This window comes from Panthera tigris, chromosome A2 (assembly GCF_018350195.1).
Source record: "Panthera tigris isolate Pti1 chromosome A2, P.tigris_Pti1_mat1.1, whole genome shotgun sequence".
Taxonomy (NCBI): domain Eukaryota; kingdom Metazoa; phylum Chordata; class Mammalia; order Carnivora; family Felidae; genus Panthera; species Panthera tigris.
Genome location: NC_056661.1, coordinates 75,115,294 through 75,137,117, shown reverse-complemented (window position 1 = coordinate 75,137,117; position 21,824 = coordinate 75,115,294). Strand labels below are relative to the sequence as shown.

Here is a 21,824-nt window from a genome sequence, read left to right as displayed (position 1 = left end):
GCCTGGGTGGCTCAATCAGTTACGCATCTGACTTCGGCTCAGGTCATGATCTCACGGTTGGTGGGTTCGAGCCCTGAGTCAGGCTCTGTGCTAACAGCTCAGAGCCTGGAGCTGCTGTGGATTCTGTGTATGTTTGTCTCTCTCTCTGCCCCTCCCCCCCACTTGTGTTCTGTCTCTTTCTCTCTCTCTCTCTAAAAAATAAATAAACGTTAAAAATATTTAAAAAAAAGAAAATACTAACTTGAAAATATTGAGAAAAATAAAAGAATAAAGAACTGCATATGTGACCAGCTCACAGATATGTGAATGGATATATTAATAAAATCAAGGTAAATTTAAGAGTTTTAAGAGTGGTAAAGCCTGTTGTGGATAATATTTATTTTTATTTTTTGCACTTCTTCTGATTTTTAAAAGGTTTACAATGATTTTATATAAATTTCTTATGAAACATATACACTGTAAGATGTGTACAAGTGTATACTTAATTATTTATAAATTTCAGCTATAAAAATAATCATAAGTTCATAAATAAAGCTAAATCGTATAAAGTCTAAGTAAATGACCACTTAAATTATATATATGTATGTGTACGTATAATTTAAATTTATATAGGTGTATAATTAGTTTTTTGCATATAATCATATAATTTTATGTGTGTCTGTATATGTATATGCTGTGGAAGAAAAACCATAAATAAATGTACCGCACTGAAAATGGTGTTTGCCCTACAGTGGTATAGTCATGGGAGACCTATGTTGTTATCATTGTGTTTTCCCTTTTCCACAGGAGTTTTTCACTGAGTTCCCAGGGTCCCGCAGATACCAGCTTTGTGACTCTGGATACATGAGTTAATATCTGTTTGGTGCATTTTCTACATCTGTACAACAGACTATAAGGTCTTCAGACTTTTGAGAGGAGAAACTGAGATAACATACGTAAGGCACAGCTCCTAAAAGATAGCAGATGCTCAAAAAATAGTACTATTAATGTTATTCCATACCAAAATTACTTCTGGAAGATCTAGGTATTGACATATTCATGAGAGAGGCTACAAGGTCTAGGCAGACTTCAAGCCATGACCCAGTCTACACTCTAGTCTATCTGGTGTTGTCCCAAACAAGTGAATGATATGACATTGAAATTAGGATTTTCTGACATTGCATCTGTACTGTGGGGGCCAAATTAAGTTTTTAAATGCATTCTACTGCTCACGCCTTTGGAATTATTGTGGCATCCAAACAATATCAATAGGGATCTCAGTATTGGATATAGTTATTGGAAATTGTTGCACTGTTTCACATCACTCTGCCCTGAAACCAGAAGGTGAAAGGTTTCATACTGAACATGAAAGGCGTCTTTTCCTATGTACTGTATGCAACCCTGGGAGGGGCACAGGGTGTGCGAAGGAAATAAGGCAATCTCATCATCCCCAAACCAGCACACAATCAAAGCTGTCTCCCTTGATTTTCCGCGCACCCCTGGGGTGTCCTATCTGGTGTGCAGACAGCACGGGATGGCCTGTAGAGACCATGTGACCCACCTGGGTCAGATCACACCCTTCCCCCCTCTGACTGAACCATCTGGTCATCAAACTCTTGTTTTCCTGCCTCCTCAGCAAGATGTCAGTGTTGGAAGTACTGATGTTCTCCTTCGTCTGAGCTCAGACCGGCTCCTCACTCGTTTCAACTTTTGGTGGGAGAGCAAAGACATGATTTAATGGTGCATCTTTATAAAGCTGGTGTTCAGAACTCCTCTTTGTTGAGCCCAGTTTGTGTTTGACAGTTTAAGTTGGAGCGATCTGAAATGCTAATCTTTCTGAGAAATATAGAAAAAGTCCAAACACTGCCTAAGATGATATTCAGCCACTCATACTGGTTGAAGCATAGCCTGACAGATTTTTATCAACCATGAGGCTCTGTCGCCAAAAACAGTGTTCCCGGGTCCATTTTGACCTTGAGAATAAATCTGCAAGAAAAGGAAATGTGGGTATTTACTACTGTGTCAGCTGGACACATGGGTCAAGAGGTGCCCGGACAACCCACACAGAACCTCTTCTCAGGTCTGTGTCTACCCACATTTTTCCCTACGTGAGCACCGTGGCCAGCTTCTTGGCTTGTGCTCAGAGCTGGCCTCCACTTCCCAGGACGTCTTCCTCAACCTCTGAAAACTCAGACTATGTTCAACATCTGGACCAAGTCAGGTAACTGTCTGGAGATTACCCGAAAGTTTATGTTGCTCAAATCCAAAGAAGAAATCACTGAGTGCCAGGAAACATGTTGCCGATATCACATATATATTATATTAGGTATATTATGTATACATATTACATATATATATATATATATATAATAATCACAACTTTTTTGCAATGTAATATTCATTTCGTCCACTTTATTTTTTAATTTTTTGTTTATTTAGTTTTTAGACAGAGAGACAGAGCATGAGCAGGGGAGGGGAGGAGCGGGCTAGAGAAAGAGAGACAGAAACATAGAATCGGAAGCAGGCTCCAGGCTCTGAGCTGTCAGCACAGAGCCGGATGCAGGACCCAAACCCACAAACCGTGAGATCATGACCTGAGCCGAAGTTGGACGCTTAACAGACTGAGCCACCCAGGCACCCCAAGGCGTGTTCGTTTTCAAGCACAAAACATATTTATCTCAGTATCTACTCTACCACACAATGTGGCCAGCTTCCAGCCAGACACCCAGAGGTGTAGAGCAAGTCAAGAGGAAACACAGTGTGAGGACCCAGACCAGTCACCAGAACCAGACTGAGACATGACAGAGATGTTGGAACCATCAGGGAACTTAAAATAATTTTGATGAATGCTTTAAAGGATCTAATCTAATAGGAAAAGTAAACAAGATGCAAGATCGGGCAAATCATTTCATTAGAGAGATGGAAAGAATCAAAGGAAATGCAAGAAATAAAAAACACAGTAACAGATATGAAGAATGCCCTGAAAGGCTCATCAGTGGATTTAAGATAAATGAGGAAAGACTATGGGCCACTAGATATTACCCAAATGACAATGGAAAGATATGAGAGAGAAAGAGAGAATGACAGAGAGAGAGAGAGAGAAAGAGAGAGAGAGAGAATGACAGACATAGAGACAGAGAGAGGAAGCAGATAATTCATAACTCATAGAAAAACTGTAAGAATTACCCCCCCACCTCCCACTCTCTGATTTGAACTGGTGAAGGACAATAGTCCTTTACCAGGAAAATGGCTTCTTTACATTAATATCATTGGATAACAAATGCACAGTAATGAGAGAAATCTGCTGATAAAGCAGGTTAGTAGCCTTATTTGCAGGATGATTTGGGGTAAATTCTGTGGGTCTCTTCCTCTGGTTCTTAGCTGTGTGCTCAGAGCACCACTTCCTCTTACGGCAACAGCCACCAGATCTGCGCTGTGATCAGCCCTGTATTCAACCACCTCTCCTGACAAGTGCTGGCAGAATGTGGCTCCTGTCCCAGCTGGTCCTGGTGGCCTCCCTTTGCAGCTGTGAGTGGCTCTACCCACGGGGCATTTCATTTAGTGAAGAAAGGTGATATTAAGCATCGACAATCTAGTGGCCCATGTGGGCAGAAGGCCACCCACAAGGTCATTCAAAGTAAACTACAAATTTCACCATGACCTTGAATTCTTCCGGAAGAAAATGTTGACCCCCTGACCCCAAGCTTTTCATTAATGGGGAAGAAAGGTGTATTATTTCAATGAATGTCTAAATTTTGCTAATTGTTGCTTTTGTTTTTCTTTCAGATACAAATGGAGGCATTTTCATAACACAATTCATACCATCCATTACCAAGAAAAAAGGAAACACAGCATTTTTAGAATGCCAAGTAAAAACAGGTGTCTTAAAGAAAAACGTAAATATACACTGGTATCGACAGAGGCCAGACCAGCCTCTAAAACGCATTCTGTATATTTCCTCAAATGAAAATGTGGTCCACGAACAAGGTGTTAGTGAGGAAAAATATGAAGCCAGAAAACGACAGAGGGATTTGCCAGCGAGCCTGAGGATACACAAAATTAGTGAGGATGATGCTGGGCTGTATTACTGCGCCTGCTGGGATCCACTGTATGGAAATGCGCCAGTAACACTGAACAAAAACCCTCCCATGACCCCACACCCCTGCAAACACATACACACGCCTTTCTGCCTCCCACAGGGACCTGGCCACTGTCTCTACAGGACTTGTCTCCTGCATCTGTGTCCTCAGCAAGGTCTGTGCTAGGAGCCCAAGGATGTAATCTGATGTTTCTTCTAGTTAGGTCACTTTATCGTCTATTCTTATCCCTCTTGGGGACTGGATGGCTTTTGTAAGTGTCCTGAATTTTCCACTTCTCCGTCTATGAGAAGCTTCCTGGGAAGGAAGCCATATCCAATGTGCAAAATGGTTTGCTGGTTTTGGATGAATAATGAATGAATGAATGAATGAATAGGAGAATGATGAAAACCACAAGGCCTTTGTTGTTTTTGTTTGTTTGTTTGAGAGAGACAGAGAGAGAGAGATAGCATGAGCAGGGGAAGGACAGAGAGAGAAGGAGACACAGGACCCAAAGCACACTCCAGGCTCCTAGCTGTCAGCACAGAGCCTGATGCGGGGCTCGAACTCATGAACCTCGAGATCATGACCTGAGCTGAAGTCAGATGCTTAACCAATTGAGCCACCCAGGGGCCCCCATAAAGCCTTTGGAGTGATAAAAACCTGGATTTGAATTCCTGCTCAGCCACTTAACTGACAGCACGATCCAGGAACGTTACCAGATCTTTCTCATAGGGTTGCTGAGGACTGAAGGAGGTTCCACACAGGACAGTTCGAGCACAGGGTCAGCACATCACAGTGTCAGTTCCCATTACAACCGAGCTTCTTCCCTGAGCCATCTCAGCTAACACAGGAGCTCAGGGGCTCTTTAAAAGTCACATCTTACATCGTCCTCCAAACAACAGTAAAGTCTGCTTTATTTTGAAGAGTTAAGAATTGTGAATTCTTCCTCCAAGATTTTTCTTCATTCACAGCAGAGTATAGAAACGTCATATAATCTAAAGCAATAACTACATTAATTATTAAATTTCAACAAGCTTTGGGAGCTTTCTACAAACTAATGATCTATAAGATGTCCATGTAAATGTACATACTTCTGCATAATGTTTTGAGGTTATTATCTCATTTCTTATTATACAGTGGTAAGAGTTTTCTTCCAATTCTCATGATAGCCATATAGCTGCCACACTCATGAAATTGGTGAAAAATCTATAACTCAGGGATGAAAAAGAGCTCAAGGGTACATGTGTTTGAAGCAAAACCTAAAGGAAAATTATGGAGGTATTGCCCCCAAAAGGAAGATAACATTGAATTATTATTACATAGGTGTCTTGGTGAGGTGCTGGGATCTGTTGGTTCTTTATACCAGGGACATAATAAAATAACATTGAGACAGGTCTTACAGAGAAGCTTTTTCATTGGTTCTAAAACAAACTTTCCTTTCACGTCCTGGCCTCTGAAGAATGAGGACTGGCCCTGCCTTCCCAGTCCTGATTCATGCCCCCCTCTTAGAGTCCATTCTGACCAATCACTGGCAGTGCCAACCAAATGGATTTATGTGGGTCTTTGGCTTGGGCTTGTATGTTGACTATACCCCTTGCTTATCTTCTTACTGTTTTTACGTCCACTTTCAATTTATTCAAGCGCCTCTGATTTTACTCCTTTGGTTCTCAAATGGAGCCACCAAAATGAGAATCTCTCAGGATCAACTCTCCTCTCCCCAAACACCAGACGGAACAGTTGACATGTGTTGCATGTACTCTGGGGATTCCCTCAAGTAGACCCACTGGTAACAACGAAAAGAAGCAGGGCCCCTGAAACGAATGCTATATCCAATCCTATTAACCAATATTACCTGTAAGACTAGTCCAATTCTGGCTTGGACACAGATAAGAAAGAAAATGGAGGCTTTTACCTGATAATCAAAAATGTCCTGAAGTCCAGTAAGGCCACCTAATATGGTGCCCACTGGGATCTCACAATATCACAGAGTCAGAAGGACCTATAAGAAAACCTTCTCTATTACTAACTCTCAACTTCTTTCCCACTTGAGCAACCACAGCCCAACCTTTCCTGTCCTTAGTCACAGGTTATGAGCTGTTAGAACAGCAAGGGCCCTTTGGACATACAGAGCCCAATGCCCACACAACCAATGGGGATGCAGAGACCCAGTGATGGCAAAAGCTCGGCCAGAGCTAGTTAACCACAGAGAGAGGACTACAAGTGCATTTCTGAAGATCACAGAATCACTTCTTTTTTTCAACATATCAGAGAACTGGATTTTGTTTTCAAATTATGGTTTAAATAGGAATCTAGTATTTCATGGAAGAAAGACTTCTACAGATTTCTTTTTTTATTTCGGTGGGGGGGGCGGGAATGTCATTACACAATTATTTTCTCATTTTTGCACTGTGTGGTAGAGAATCATGTTGTCAAATGGTAAAAGTAGCTGATTTAAAACTGGACAACACTGTTCACATTTCTTGAGTATATTTCTGTTGGCATTTTTGTATTTTTGGTTACTAAAGAGTTTCCTCCTTTAGAAATACAATCCCAGATTGCTAACAGAGCAGGTCTGGTGTTTCTGAGAAGAGAAGGGCTTTTCCTTTGATGTGATCTCTGAGTAGTTTCACACACTTGAACACCTGGAAATCAAAACATTTTAATTGACTGAACACTTTTCCTGGTAATTTATTTTTTTTTAATGTTTATTTTTGTTTTTGAGAAAGAGAGAGGGAGAGACAGAATCTGAAACAGGCCCCAGACTCTGAGCCGTCAGCACAGAGCCCGACATGAGACTGGAACTTGGGAAAGGCAAGATCATGACCTAGGCCAAAGTCGGACACTCAACCGACTGAGCCACCCAGGTGCCCCTCCTGGTAATTTAAATGAGTAGTTGGATGACAAGTTACTCCCAATCTCTCTCTCTCTCTCTCTCTTCTTTCTACTTGTGCTCTAATTGTTTCCATTTTCTATCAGCACTTTCTGTAATTACTGACTCCTTGGAAAACACAGATTTTTATCAACCAATCTGAGGAAAATTTATAAAATGTCAGACGCCATGAAGCCTATATTCAAAGACTTCCAAGGGAGTCCAGAAGATCAAATTGCCAGGACAAGGTTTCTACTTGCTGGTCATGCCATGAGGCTCAGGACAAGGCTGACGTTTTTGTAGAAGCTCTAACCAGTGTGATGAATCAGGATGGATCAAGATATTTGCAGAAGGAACTAAGCTCATAGTAACTCCCCCAGGTAAGTAACGTTGTTCTACTTTGATTGTGTGAATAAAAAACCAAGAGATGCTTTTTAGAGAAAACAAATGATCTATATGATCAAGTCAGCATACAGAGAGCCATTTTGCAGCTACTGGAAACTCTGTATGTAAATGAATTACTTTGAAAATGGCTTATTTACTTACCTGCTTGCAAGTAAACTGAAATTCTATATTTTGACAATACGCACATGCACAAATAGACCAAAGCTTGAAATTAAAATTATTTTTAGGATGGTGTCTTTAAACCCTTGGTGTGAGTTACGGGTTCAAGATGCTCTTCTTATAGATGGTCTCTTTAAGAGAAACACTTTGATTAAGTACCTCTAGTATGAATTCTTAATGAGTAATGCTTCTTTCTCTAATAACCTGCAAAATCTGTGATTGCTTTGGATCTCACCCTTAATGCAGTGCAAAAATTTTTACTCTTACAGTAATTGACCATAAAACATCAACAACCCCTCTTATTTTATTACTCTGGCTTCTTAGAGGGCAGGGTAAGACTAGCAAAAATCCGTGCCATTGCGAGTCTTGTGATATTTCTTAAGAGATGGTCCAGTTGAATAGAACTATGAACTCAACAAATCATTTTAGCTCCACAGTCCGTGAAAAGAGTCTGTCTGCAGGGCTTTACATTTTCATTTGCTCATTTGTTGTCTCAGCAAACACTTATTGAACACAGTTTCTGTGCTGGATGCTAGAAAAGGGGTAAAGAAGACACAACCCCCAAACTCAAAAAACTTCTAGTCTACAGGACAACTATTCTAGGTTGTGGCATCATTGGGCCCTATGTGTTTCGGCGTGTGGCTGTAGGAGACACAAAATGTCTTGGAATTATGAGCTCTCTTGCTTTTTTAATTTATAATACCTATTGCTTACAAAATCCATACATTTTGTTTTGTGGAATAATTTGATAAAATGGCCTGAAACCATCCCATTAAAGAGAATAATAATATTAGTTAAGATTCACTGAGGGCCAGATACCATGCTGACCAGTTTCAGTGCCTTATCTCATTCATTCCTCAACAGCCCTATACAGAAAATCCTCTTATTCCAAATTTGCAGATGGAGAAATTAAGGCTTGAAGAAGTTCAGTTATTTGCCTTAACTCACATGGCTTATTACTATGGCATAGAGGGGGATCCAATAGAGACTTGTCCATTCCAAAATGCATGGTCTGGACCATGATGTGGTATTAGAAACATGAAGCCATGTTTTTATAATCTGATATTTACTCATCTGCAGCCTGACTTTTTAAATAGATTCTTTAGTTGAATGCTTAATTAGTAATAGCTCAATTTGTATTACTCCTCATGCAGAAAATGATGCTTTTGCTTCTAATCATGGCATTATAATTGCCTCTCTCCTCCACAAATGATCAAATAAGTCATGTTGAATACACGTTCAAAAATTGGATTTTCAAAATGTGATTCTTAGGGTATTGCTATAAAATGACAAGTCCTTTCCACACCATCACATTCAGTCTTCTTTCCACATCGGCATCAAGTGCGCCGGAAACACTGACTGGGGCAGGAGAGCTGGAGCAGGTGACCTACAAGCAGGACTCGGCCTCATGACCCACAGCTGTCTTTCCGTTCAGGCCGGGACAGCGGCAGAAAGACCAGACCAGACAGGATCCTCTGATGAACAGCTCAGGATTTTAGATGAGTTCCCTGGAAACTCTTGGGGTAATTTCAAGTTCAAATAGGTAGTCTTTCAGGAATAAGTAAGTTTAGAGATCATTATTAATATTTCAGACTCTGTAACAACTCATCTGGTCTACTATCAGGGGCGACAGGATTCTGGAAAGAACTTTACAAACAAGATAACTACCCCCTCAATATGTAGAAATTAAAAAAAAAACTATAAAAATATTGAACACTCATTTATTAAATACTTTTTGGTTCCTCTTTGAAAACAAAAGAAATGATAACTGCAAGTCATACTCCGGTAAAAGAAGGGATATCATACAAGAAAACCTTTTAAGGGAAGAGATTTGAGCATCAGGAAAATAGTAAGAAAAGGTAAAATCATACTTTCCAACTTGTGTGACTGAGATGGAAAGACAGAACCAAGCTGACCAGGCAGACAGAGGTCAGTTCCTCAATTCTCGACTGTGTTCATATCTAATGTGATTTTGTTTGAGTTTCATGTTTGTTTAATGGTAGTGGGGCCCATTTTTATGTCTTTATATAAACCTTGAAAAAATATGGGCACAACCTTAAAACTGGCACAAAGGGAGATTGTGTAAAAGCTCTTCAGACAGTGTGATCGGTCTGGCTATTGCGAATACAAGTGTTCGGTCCTGGCACACTGCTCAGGGTTATAGGAGCCTTTTCTTTCCATTCTTAGTAAAGTGCAGGGAGGGGAGATGGTGATACCAGTGCTGGCTCAGAATTCTAGGATTTGGTCCCAGTATGTTCACAGATAACAGCAGGATCCTTAGAGAGTTTGGAGACTCTGCCCTGATCCTTGGGGGTAGTTGCCACCTGATCTAGCGTGGAGGACATTCACAAGGAGCTAACTGGCTAGAGCAACTGGGGGTTTCTAAGGGCAGGGGAGATGTTAGAGCCATTTGGGATTTCGGTCTTGAACGTCTTGTAAAGTTTGTGTATCTTATTTATTTAATTCCAAAAATAATCAATGGAAAAGAAGGAATAAAATATTGCTGAACTTTCATTTTGTCAAAGGATGATTACTATCAAGTATCAAGATATTTAACTGCATAAACATATGCAAGAACGTTAAGCTAGGTTTTTCCCCTCTAAATGCAGTATACTGTATTTGTTCATTCCTCGTTAGCCTTAGAGGTGAAATTTTGCCTGATGAGGGAGAACATCTCACACAGATGTTTCCAGAGCACTAGGTCTCGTCAAATAAAAATTTTTCAAGAATTTTCACAAAGGTGGTAAAACACTGAAAAAAATGAAAGAAGTGATGTGGTTTTTTGCCACAATAGTTGTGATCGTAGGCACAAATGAATTCATAAACCGAAAAGCAAGTTTTTGGTCCTCTTTTTTCCAACTGACTACATACTCCATGTAAATTCTAGCAATCCAATTAAACAATGGTGACAGACGTATAATGCATGGAGTCCTGAAAAGTGTTTTAGAGGAGTGTGGTGCAGAGAAAAATCTGGACTATGACTCTGCATCTATCACTTTCTGTATAACCATTCCTTAGCGTTTAGATTTTGATTCAGTCACTATTGCTTTCTTAAAATTATAAAAATAATACATGTTCATTATGAAAATAAGAACAGAGAAAAAAATAATGAAAACATTAAAAAAGTTTAGTGACACTTATTACTGCTAATATTTGCTATATTTCCATCCATTGATTCTGTCCCTGTAACAACCATCTCAGGTGGATGTTACAGGGACTAAATGAAATTAAATATGTCAATAAGAACCATAAAGGTTGGGACATGGTCAGTGATAAAAAAAATGTCATTTCAAATTACCATCCCTTGGAGTTCTTTATATTATCAGGAGTACAGAAAAATACGTTAATTACCATCTAGTCTATAGGTCACTTTCGAACAAACGGTTTAATTTGCAGTATGCTTTCAATTTCTATGGCTCATTGTCACCTGTTTCTAAAAACGATGATAATGGAATAAGCATTACCTCCACTATTGCCTGCCAGAACATAAGGTGATCTCTCATTTTTCAATGGAAAGATCCAGATATAAAGTAAAAAGAGAAGAGATTGCGCAACCTGAATATATAAGCTTGCAGTGATACAGATAAAAAGCCAAGTATTCCCTTGTGTATTTAATATCTTAATTGAATTACACCTACAAAGTTAAAAAAGATATCAGTACAAAATAAGTTGAGAAATACAGCTTTTTGTGCCCTGACATTTCATCAAAAATTTTGTTCAAACTCTTCACATGCGTCTAAAATGTATACTTTCGAGCACATTTCTGAGCTATCTCAGGGTCCCAGTGTTTTGGGATCTCCTCATGATGATGTCACCGAATATTTTATCCGAAAAAAAGAAAAAATTACCCACTTACAAAATTTTTAAAAAGCATTGTTTTCATTCACTCTGTTACTCTATATTTGTGCAATGTAAATGTAAAGGGTAGAGACTTTGTTCCCAAGTACTGTTTACCAAATCCATGTTAAACTTCTTTATTGTCTTTTACCAGTGCTACCTCTAAAACGAGCATTGCGTTTATTTCAGGTTGACACCTTGTCTAAGGAGTATTGTCTGATCAAAGTAGAGCATTAGAAGAGCATCCTTTAAAACGAGAGGTTGCCCAGGACCGAAACATAAGACAACCCCTGTTTCATGAGGGATGATGTTGGGAACGAAAGCTTCACCTCATGTCCCAGCATTTCAGTGTGTTTGAATTCTGCATGTTTTGTGTTTGTATCGCAGAGCGGGATTTGCCAACATCTTCTCTCAGTTTTCATGTCACCTTCGAGTTAGATTTGCAAAACTATCAACCTCTGAAGCTGCAAATGAAACAAACCCGAACGCACAAATCATTTCTCATTTATTTCAACTGCCTATTTCCAAAACCTATTTGAGAAGGCCTAAAATAGAATACACAAGTACAGTGAGGCCATGGAATAAAAAGAGAGGATCAAAAGCACTATGGAGAGCAGATGAAAAAGGTCTGGGATTTCCTAACAGAAAGCACAGGGTAAAATTTAATGTTCAAAAGTAGGAAAAAATGTGGTGGAGTCCATACTTTATATTATCTAATAAAATGAAGATCTCCAAATTTTCGTATTTGTTATATGTTTCCCGCCATAAAATGAGAAAAGGACTTCAATGCGTGAGTCCTTTAGGAGGAATGTGAAGTGAAATAGCGGACATTACTTTCCAGATCCATCTTCTAAAATGAAGAAATGGTCTTTAAACAAAAGCATTTCATGCTACCGCTGCATCATTACTGTGGGCACCATGACATTGAATGTCATTCACAGATGGTGACCTTCAACAGACACACTCAGGCACCAACAAGTTTCGCCTTCATGCTCATATTTATCAGAAAAATGTTTAAACTTTTTAAATATAGCTAGACCTTTAAATAAAGTTAGAAATGTCATACATTTGAAATACATTTTTGTCATAGACTCTGAGTCTAAAGCTCTCTCTTGGCCAGCAAGAGAGCGGATGCAGGATTAAAATGCGAGAGATGGCTCATGTCCGGGAAAAGACAAGTGCCCCGAATAAGGATCCTTGCCCTGTATTTATTAAGATCAGAAGGCTTACAAACATGATGGAAGTGCACAAAGAGACAATGAAACTGCGAACATTAACTCGTGGCCATGAGGGAAAGGGGGTTTTGAAGATATATGGGGTTTGGGGTTTGGGTCAATATAAAGCAAAATCCTGGCTCTGGGCAGATGGGCAGATGGTTGTTAATGGCAGACAGGAGGCGCTATGTCTGCTTATCTTAGCTACAGAGCATGTAACCTCAGGGTTAACAAGGCACCTTTTCTTTTGCTAATCAGCTCTGCCCTGGGCAGCATCACCTGCAACACCCCGGGTCTATAGCCCTCTGTACCTCTTTACCTAATTCGGTCCTTCCCTCCTGTGAAAGCAGCTTTCTGCGATAGTACTAAATTGGGGGGCATTTTGGTCCTGAATACCTAATCTTGCTTACCTTATATACTTTTGTATTGGGGGCCTTTGCCCCCCTCTCTATCCTGGGGGCCTTGGCCCCGCCCTACTTTATTCTGGGGGCCTAATCTTATCTACCCAAACTTGGGTGTGAGTAACCTATGGCTTTGTAATTCTTTATGCCTTGTTAACCCATTGGTGCATGCCCAGGGAATTCCTAAACGTATTCCCCACACATTTTAAATATGAAATAGCTATAATTATTTGTTTAATAAAGGAAAAATTAAAAAAAAGTAGAACAGAATTAAATCAACATCAATATGCAGGTTTGAAGTATCACCCTTGCAAATTGAAAATGTAGTTGACACTTGGTACATTTATTTAAAATTCATATGGATGCATCTTAAAATATAAATAGCTCAGGCAACTTAACTCAAATGTATTTTATGGTTATGAAAATAAATGTATATAAATATACCAGACAGGCTTATTTATTTTAGAATCTGGTTTCTATTTTTGCATCATAAAAATGATCTTCATCATAAAAATCACTGTTAACAGGTTTAAAAAAGAATGTTGAAGGAAAAACTATGTAAGATAATTACCCAAAATACAGGCATGAGCCGTATATAATCAAATGGATGCTTTAATGCTCAGTTCATTATTCCATTGAGAAAATTGTGGAAGTTCAAGATTCATTTTATCTTGAAAACAGTAAAACATCAAGAGTTTGGTTAAGGAAAAGGGACAGAGGGTAAAAACGGTATGCTACCGTCCAGAAATTTATCAAGTTCATCATTTGATTTTTGAGTTCTTCACTATAATGAATCAGAAGCGGTCCAATAAAAAAACCCACAAATTTTCAAAAATGAAAATTAGTTTCTTTAATATATTGACTAGAGGCTAAAGTCATTTAAATATCATGTACAATTGAAAAATTAATCTTGTCTATCTAACATGCTTTTTACACTAAAAACAAAGTATGTGGTTGGCGAAATATACGATGTCTTACTGTTATAATCAATAAAATACATATGCACTACAAGCAAGATGTGTATACTTAAAAGAAGCACATTATAGGGGTGCCTGGGTGGCTCCGTCAGTTAAGCATCCGACTTCAGCTCAGGTCATGATCTTGCAGTCCATGAGCTCGAGCCCCATGCCGGGCTCTGTGCTGACAGCTCAGAGCCTGCAGCCTATGTCGGCTTCTGTGTCCTCTCTCTCTGCCCCCAACTCACTCGCATTCTGTCTCTGTCTCTCTCAAAACTAAATAAACATTAAAAAAAAAAAAGAGCACATTATGACCTAATTCTACCTACAGCCTAAATAAGAACTCATCGTTTGCTTACTGAGTTAGTATAAAAATTAGGAGCTTAGCTACACAGGCAGAAATTCTCAAGAATCTTTTTTTCTAAAAAAAAAAAAAGAAAAAGAAAAAGATAAAGAAAAAAAAGAGAGTATATTAAGAGCCCCCCAAAAGAATTTTTTTTCTGTTCTTCTCAAATGAACTCTTTTCTTAAGAAATTGCCCTTTGAATTATTAAACTAATACCAAACTAGCCCAAAGAGAATATCAGTAAAGCACCTGCATTTCAGTTGGAAATCAATTTTAAAATGGTTCCAACATTTATAATTATAACCATTAAATCAGCAGTAAATGTATCAAGTAACATACCAACATTCAAATGACATGTCCCTGAAAACTATGATTTTTGTTATATGTTTTGACATTATGTCTGCAGGAAACTCTGGAATCATAACAGGTAACATTACACCAGTTACATATTATTCAGCCAGTGAAATCACCAAATATTGTGGGTTACAAGTTCAGCAGCTTTCTAGGGCAGATTCAACTTAGAGGGAGACTCTGAGAGTCAAAATATGGTGTTCTCTTGGTCACATATAAACTTCAGATGAAATGCTAATAGGAAATAAGCTTTCAGTGAACATTTTCCACAGCAAAACAAAAGTTCTGATAAGGGTGTTACTTGATAAGGCTTTAATATAAAAGCATTTCTGAAAATAATCAGTTTTGAAATAGCACTTTTGGATATATTGAGACTTTGTTTCTAAATTCAAGGTGTAAATAATTTGGAAGTGCAGCTTTAAACATTGCCCTACACGAAGTCCTGACATGATTCAGACATGAAAGCGAGATGTTCTATAATTTTTTTTTTAATGTTTATTTATTTTTGAGAGAGACACTGAGTGCAAGCAGGGAAGGGGCAGAGAGAGAGGGAGACACAGAATTCGGAATGGGCTCCAGGTTCTGCGCAGAGCCCCACGCTGGGCTTGAACTCAAGAACTGCGAGATCACGATCCAAGCTGAAGTCTGATGCTTAACTGACTGAGCCACCCAGGGTCAACTCGATAGGTTGTCAAGTACACCTGGAAATATTTCCCATTCAAACAAGCGATTGTGTATTGTTTAAAAAAATTCCATGTTTTAATCCCGACTCTGCCACTTAGTAGCTGTGACTTTGGGCAAGTTATGTAACTTCTTGACCCTCTTTTTCCCATGGAAACTAAGAAGGTAAGCAACTCAGAACCATTGTGGAGGAAAGGCCACCATAAGCACTAATTCTATGGCAACTTTTCCTTCCTTTTACTATGTGCCAGGTGGTTCCAACCACACAATGTTTCCATTTTTCTAGCAATAGCTTTAATTGCTATTCCATTTTCTCCAACAGATAAAAGCCCTGATGAAGACACTTCCCCCAAGCCCACGATTTTTCTTCCTTCACCTGCTGAAAGAACACTCCATAAGACTGGAACATATCTTTGTCTTCTTGAGGATTTTTTCCCTGATGTTATCAAGGTAGATTGGAAAGAGAAAGATGGCAAAACAATTCTGAAATCCCAGCAGGGAAACACCATGAAGACTAAGGACACATACATGAAATACACCTGGCTGACTGTGACAGAAAAGTCAATGGATAAAGAACACAAATGTATTGTCAAACACGAGAAGAATAAAGGAGGGGTTGATCAAGAGATTCTGTTTCCTTCAATAAACACAGGTATGTGTGTATATACCAGTAACCCTTTTGTCAAAGGAAATATCCCACCTTTGCTGTCAAATATTAATGAAAAGAAACAAATAGAAATCTTTCTTAAATGTTGTTACTTTTAATGGTAGCATAAATGTCCTGCTATTTCCCCATAGAACTAAAATAGTATTGACTTTGTAACATACAAAGAAAAAAACAAGAAAAATTCATTTAGCCTTTCTGACCTCAGTTTCATCAACCAAAATGTTAAGGTTACAGTGATATTTTTAGCGTCATTATATGAATTACATGAAACAGTACATGCAAAAGCACCTAGCATCCTCCCAAATCATAAACGCTCGAAAGAGAGTCCACTTTTAAGGATTGTACTTGATGAGGAAATTAGAACAATTATACATCTTTAGGAATGTTCTACTCAGCAAAGTCCCTCTCACTTTAATCTTGCTCTACTCAAAGTATAACCCATAAACAATGAGTCATAGGCGACAAAATGCTGTTCATTTGGTGGAGACAGATCGCGCTCAACAAAAATAGTAAATTGGTTGCTGAGGTTTTAGTATGGTCTTCTGTTTCTCATATTTGAATTTTACATACCACTCTAAGGTGAAATTTGGTAAGTAAAGACTGTGTGAGGCTAATGTATACAAATATTCTTCCATTCTACACAATGGATGTGTTTCTACCCCTGGGAAATGCTGCCCAGCAAACATTGCGGAACGAGTGTGTGCCAGGCCTGGAAAGGATGCAGGATGGACCACTGTCCCCAGGAGGATCACTACAGTAGAGTGAATACATGTTTCCTAATCACTCACGGTCACTTGTGATTCAGCCATGGTGTCCCGTAGGATCACCATTGGTACAAATGCTGATCATTTTTCGATAGCGTGGGCACCCGGCTGTGATCCAATAACCTCTAGACTCAGAAGTCAAGTCCTGAGCCTTGACATAAGAGACCACGGCCCAAGAGGGCCCACTGGACAGGATTAGTTTGTACTTTTCTCTGTGGTTACCAAGCCCTTTGGAAGCAGGGGGAACACGCACGTAACTAAATGTGCAAAGACCTTTGCTGTATACCGCTTAAAATTGTTGAAATAAATCTTTATCTTCTTGGATCCTTAGTGTTTCCAATGATCAAATTAGGGTTGAACATTTATCTCTGCTTTCTCCCTGGCTGTGATGAAGAAGAAATACAATCATGTCAGTGAAAATGCTTGCTTTTGAAAATATAACATGAATGCATTTATTCATGTGCTTCTTGTATTTATGTGCATCCTCTCCTAAAACTAACTGAAGTAAGAGTGCAGACAGCCCTAATTTTTAAAAATTTCTACAGCTAAGAAACAGAGAGGAGGCAAATGAGCAAAGCACAAGTTTAATGTAACCACTGTAATCCTTTAGATGTTGGTTTTTATAGTGATCGAAGTAAAGTAGAGTAAGTTCCATGGTGATGATTATCGAAAAGGGAGAAGTTCCTATTTGTGAGATGTGTTTTACTTGGCACTTAATTTTGGAAACGCATGTCTCCCAAGGTCTTCTCAATGGAACAGAGCTAATGAGGGTATTTCTGTTAATGCCATTCTACAGCAAATTTTTAATGCTGATTCTAGTAAGGTTTTTTTGTTGTTTTTGTTTTTGATGAAAGCTAAAAATATATAGAACATGGAAACATGAATCCATGAAATGATTTGGAAGAGATAAAACTATATGGTCTAAGTTTTCAACCAACCTTGATTGAGAAAGTGAACCTAGGGTACACACACACAGATTTTAATTTGGAAAATTGTTACCTTAATGTTTCTACCTCAATCAATTCATGGTGATAAGAGATGTTTCTTTTTCTTTTAATGAGTAGAGCTACTGTATGGAAAAGAAAGAGACTTTTAAGACACTTTAAAGTCCATTTTTGAGGGTATTTTAACATGTAAACATGATTATACAAACATTTTTATTCCTGTGATTTACCCCAAAGCCTATTAGAATTTAGAATGTAAGAGCGCCCAAAACAAGATGGTGTGGAGTGAATAATTTGCATACCAGAACCGTATCTGTATGGACAAGGACTCATCAAGCAGAAAAAGGATAAGCCAAAATATGTTGGGACTGTCTGTCCGTCCAGCCAACAGTCGATGATCTTTTTAAGGGATTTTGTCTTTCTATGTAACTTCAGCTTTTTGTTTGTTTGTTTGTTTGTTTTTTCGCATTAGAGAAATACAACCCTCCCCTCAGGTTTTATCTATTCAGAAAACTATGATTACTTGGCCAATCTTTCAGCGCGCACTGAAACACTGAGCTTTTGCTTTAGCTCATCTAACCCCCCACAACTGCCGTTTGAGTGCTGGCTCAGCCAGTTACTGGCATGGCTCTGGTCAAGTTACTTAGACTCTCTAAACCTTATTGCCTGTTGTGTAACATGTAGTCCTCCAAATTCAGCTCACATCGGTGTGACTGGGGGATCAGATGAGATAATGCACGTGAACCTTTCACACAGTGCCTGGCACAGTCGTAATCACTCGATAGGTACAGGCTTTCATTAGCATTGCTGTCACACCCACACACACCACGGGGGCGTGCATGGTTTGGAAAGGGAGGGCCTCTTGCCTTTACTTAGGTGAATTTACCTCAACCAGACTCCTTCCAACATGTAAAATTCTCCTGTGGAGTCTAGGGTTAGATGAATTCATTTTGTAGCAACTCCGCATGTCTGCGTGGGTGCTGAGGATTGCCCAGTATTCACTATTTCCGGTTATTTTTCCAGTCAACAAGTACTTATAGAACACCTACGTTGAGGCAGGCTCTGTGCTAGGAGCGGTGAGCGCAGAAGGAAAACAAGATAGTCTCAGACATTACCTTCTAGTTGTGAGAAAAAAAAATGCATCATTCGTGAACTTCAACATCTTCATGTGCGGAAATAGAATATGTGAATCGATCTACTGAATTACATAGTAACGGAGCAATCATTCCAGAAATTGTGAGGATCATATATGTCTAGGCTTTCTCCTCTTGGTTGCCAAATTGTATGTATGTATGTTTGTATGTGTGTATGTCTGGAAGTATCTATCTATCCATCCACCCACAACTCAGACACATTGCAAATCATGGATATGAACAATTGAATAATACCTTCTCTATTTTCTTTTAGAACTCCCTGCTATTAATTCTACAGAAGCTTCGCTGAAAGATGAAAATGGTAAGTTTTTGTATGTGTGTGCCTTTATGTTATGCTATAGCATTTTTTCCTCCCAATCAACTTAACTGTTGAACTTCCCTGACTTCAGGTAGAAATCTCACAATGGCAGGATCTTGCAAAATAGACTGACTGATAATTTAAGTCAGTCCATCGTTTCCCAGGAGCCATCTTCACATCTTTGTGGGTTTGGGATTGAGGGGACTATATAACTTAGGGGTGCAGTGAGGGGCTCCGAAGTCTTTCAGCAACAGATTTCACTCATTTCTGTGGTCCTTGTTTCTACTGTCTGAGGAAAACAGGATATTGAGTTGCTTTTTTTTTTTTAAGTCTTTGTTTTTGTTCATAGTTAATAACATGAACTGACATTAAGAGGTTCTTGTACAGAAGGCATTGTGTTACTGTGAGTGCATTTTGTTTAATTCTCATAATACTCACTATGAAGGATTTCATTCACATTTTATGCATGAAGGCAATGAGCTAAAATGAACTAAGTCCCTTGCACCACACTGCACAGCGGGATCTGAGGCCTCAACATGGACCATCTGAGTCAACAATTGATACGCTTACTTGGTTTGCTATTCTACCTGTAAGATGTAGTCACAGAGCAAGAAATCCCAAAGCCAGGCACCCGTGGGGATGGGTGTGAGTGCAGGGCTTCAAGGGCCACAGACTGGACTTTAACCCCAGTCTTTTAATTATTTGTGCATGAGTATGGGTACATTACTTGCATTTTCTGAGCCAACCGGGAATAAAACGAACAACAGCTAACTCAGTTATGAAAGACATAGGGTCACACATGGCAAATGTCTAGCATAGGGTATCTCATTTACCTGATGCATGGTAAGTACTGGTTTCTGGCCCTTTCTCCCCACGTATGTATAAGAAAGTGACAAGAAGCATTGTCTCCAGCCCTGCCGATCTGCCTTCCATGTGCAATATCGAGGGGCCTCTGGACCTTAGGTAACATATTACCTGACCAAGGGCGTGGAGCTATGAACACATCATCTCTCAGGGTCCCTTTCCACACACCAAGGGCTAATGATTCTGGAGTTCTTACTCTTTGGAGACTACTTTTTTCCACTTTATTTCATTTTATTATTATTTTTTAAAATTTTATTTAAGTTCCAGTTAGTTGACATACAGGGTAAGAGTAGTTTCAGGTGCACAATATAGTGAGTGGTTCAACACGTCCATACATCACCCGGTGCTCATCACAGCCAACACCCTCCACTAAAACCTCCCTTCCAACCTGCTATGAGCACAACCAAATTTCCATGGACCATACCGTTAGTAGGAACTTCATTAACGAACAATGTGTGATGACTAAGGTGCTTCTAAATCAGCAATTTATCTTTACACATATTCTTAACTGTTTGTTGTTGGGGGTATTTGTAACCTGTGGAGGTGCAGAATCAGAGCACATAAGAATGTGTTCTCGAACATTATGTTGCTGGGATTAAAATCTGGCTTGTATTTACTAACTGTATGACATCAGACAAATTCCTTCTCTGTCCTCAATTTATCTGTCAAATGGGAATGAAAATAATAATCTCCTAGGTTATTGAAAACTTAAGTAAGATTAAAGCTTTGCCCTCAAAACTCTCAAATCAAATGTTTGGCATTTAGTTAGTGGTTAATGCATATTAGCTATTATGGTAACTTATAGACAAGGTGGGGGTGAAGAAATGGCAAAAGCTACTTATCACCAATGCTTTTTGCAGGGTGACTCATTCATCTAAAACATAACCTTGCTTTTTAAGACTTTGGAATATACTAAGTGAATTTCACAGAAGTTGATTCACTTGACCCGCAAGCTGGATTCTGGGTTGTCTTGGTGGTGGTGGTAGGGGTGACAGTGGTATAGACGTTTACTGTTGGGTTGGGTTGGTGCAGGAAAGTCACTTCCACCCAGGTCATCAGAATTGCATAATACGACCTACCTCCCATTAATAAGTCCTAGCCTTTCAAAACAACAGGTGAAACTAAAATAGCTTCTTTTAGACCCCCTACAGCTGCAGCTAGTGACCAGCTCTGCCTACTACACCTACATCATCCTCCTCGTCAAGAGCGTGGTCTACACCATCATCATCGCCTACCGTCTACTTGGGAGACCAGCACTCTGCCGCAATGAGAAGAGTTCCTAACCCATGGTGGCCCAAGGCTCCACTTTTCTTTACTGGCTACTGTCGCTAACGGTGTCTGCTGAGGCTCTAGCGGGGCTTTCTTTCTGGGTTTGGGTTATTTCAGTTCACATGTCTTTTTCTATGTGTCATCATTGCAGAACAGGCTTACAAACCACTGGGCAAACGGGAAATGTCACTCTGCACCAAGAACAGACTCTGCCATGAGTCAGGGGTGGAGCCGGGGGGCACTCACAGGGGCTTCAGCACCACTCTCTCCTTCACGCCCACCAGCCCGTCAGCCACCCAGCACCCTCGCCTCTGAGTACAGCTGGCATGCAGCTTCCATCGCGGCCCCTGGGGCTCTGTATCCAGATAACTGCCTGGAGGCCTTTTATTTTACATACATGGAAGCCTTCATCCTTGCTGCCTGAACTTTGTGCTGTTTTTCATAATAGGCACAATAAAAACAATCAAAAGCCTACATTTGCCTCTGTGTGTTTTCATTCGGTGAAATATTACTGAGAGTCCAAGGCCATGGACAGCATGGCAACTGAACCTCCACATTCAGCATTGATGTAATAATCATGGTCAATTC

The 21,824-nt window shown here is 39.5% G+C and overlaps 1 gene segment (V, D, J or C); it reads left to right on the top strand.

The window, feature by feature from the left end:
* Positions 1–3,365: 3,365 nt before the first annotated feature.
* LOC102951021 lies at positions 3,366–21,703 on the top strand. The segment is given in 6 exon segments: positions 3,366–3,507; positions 3,766–4,082; positions 7,250–7,307; positions 15,599–15,928; positions 19,059–19,106; positions 21,108–21,703. Coding segments are annotated over 6 exon segments (991 nt in total).
* Positions 21,704–21,824: the final 121 nt, after the last annotated feature.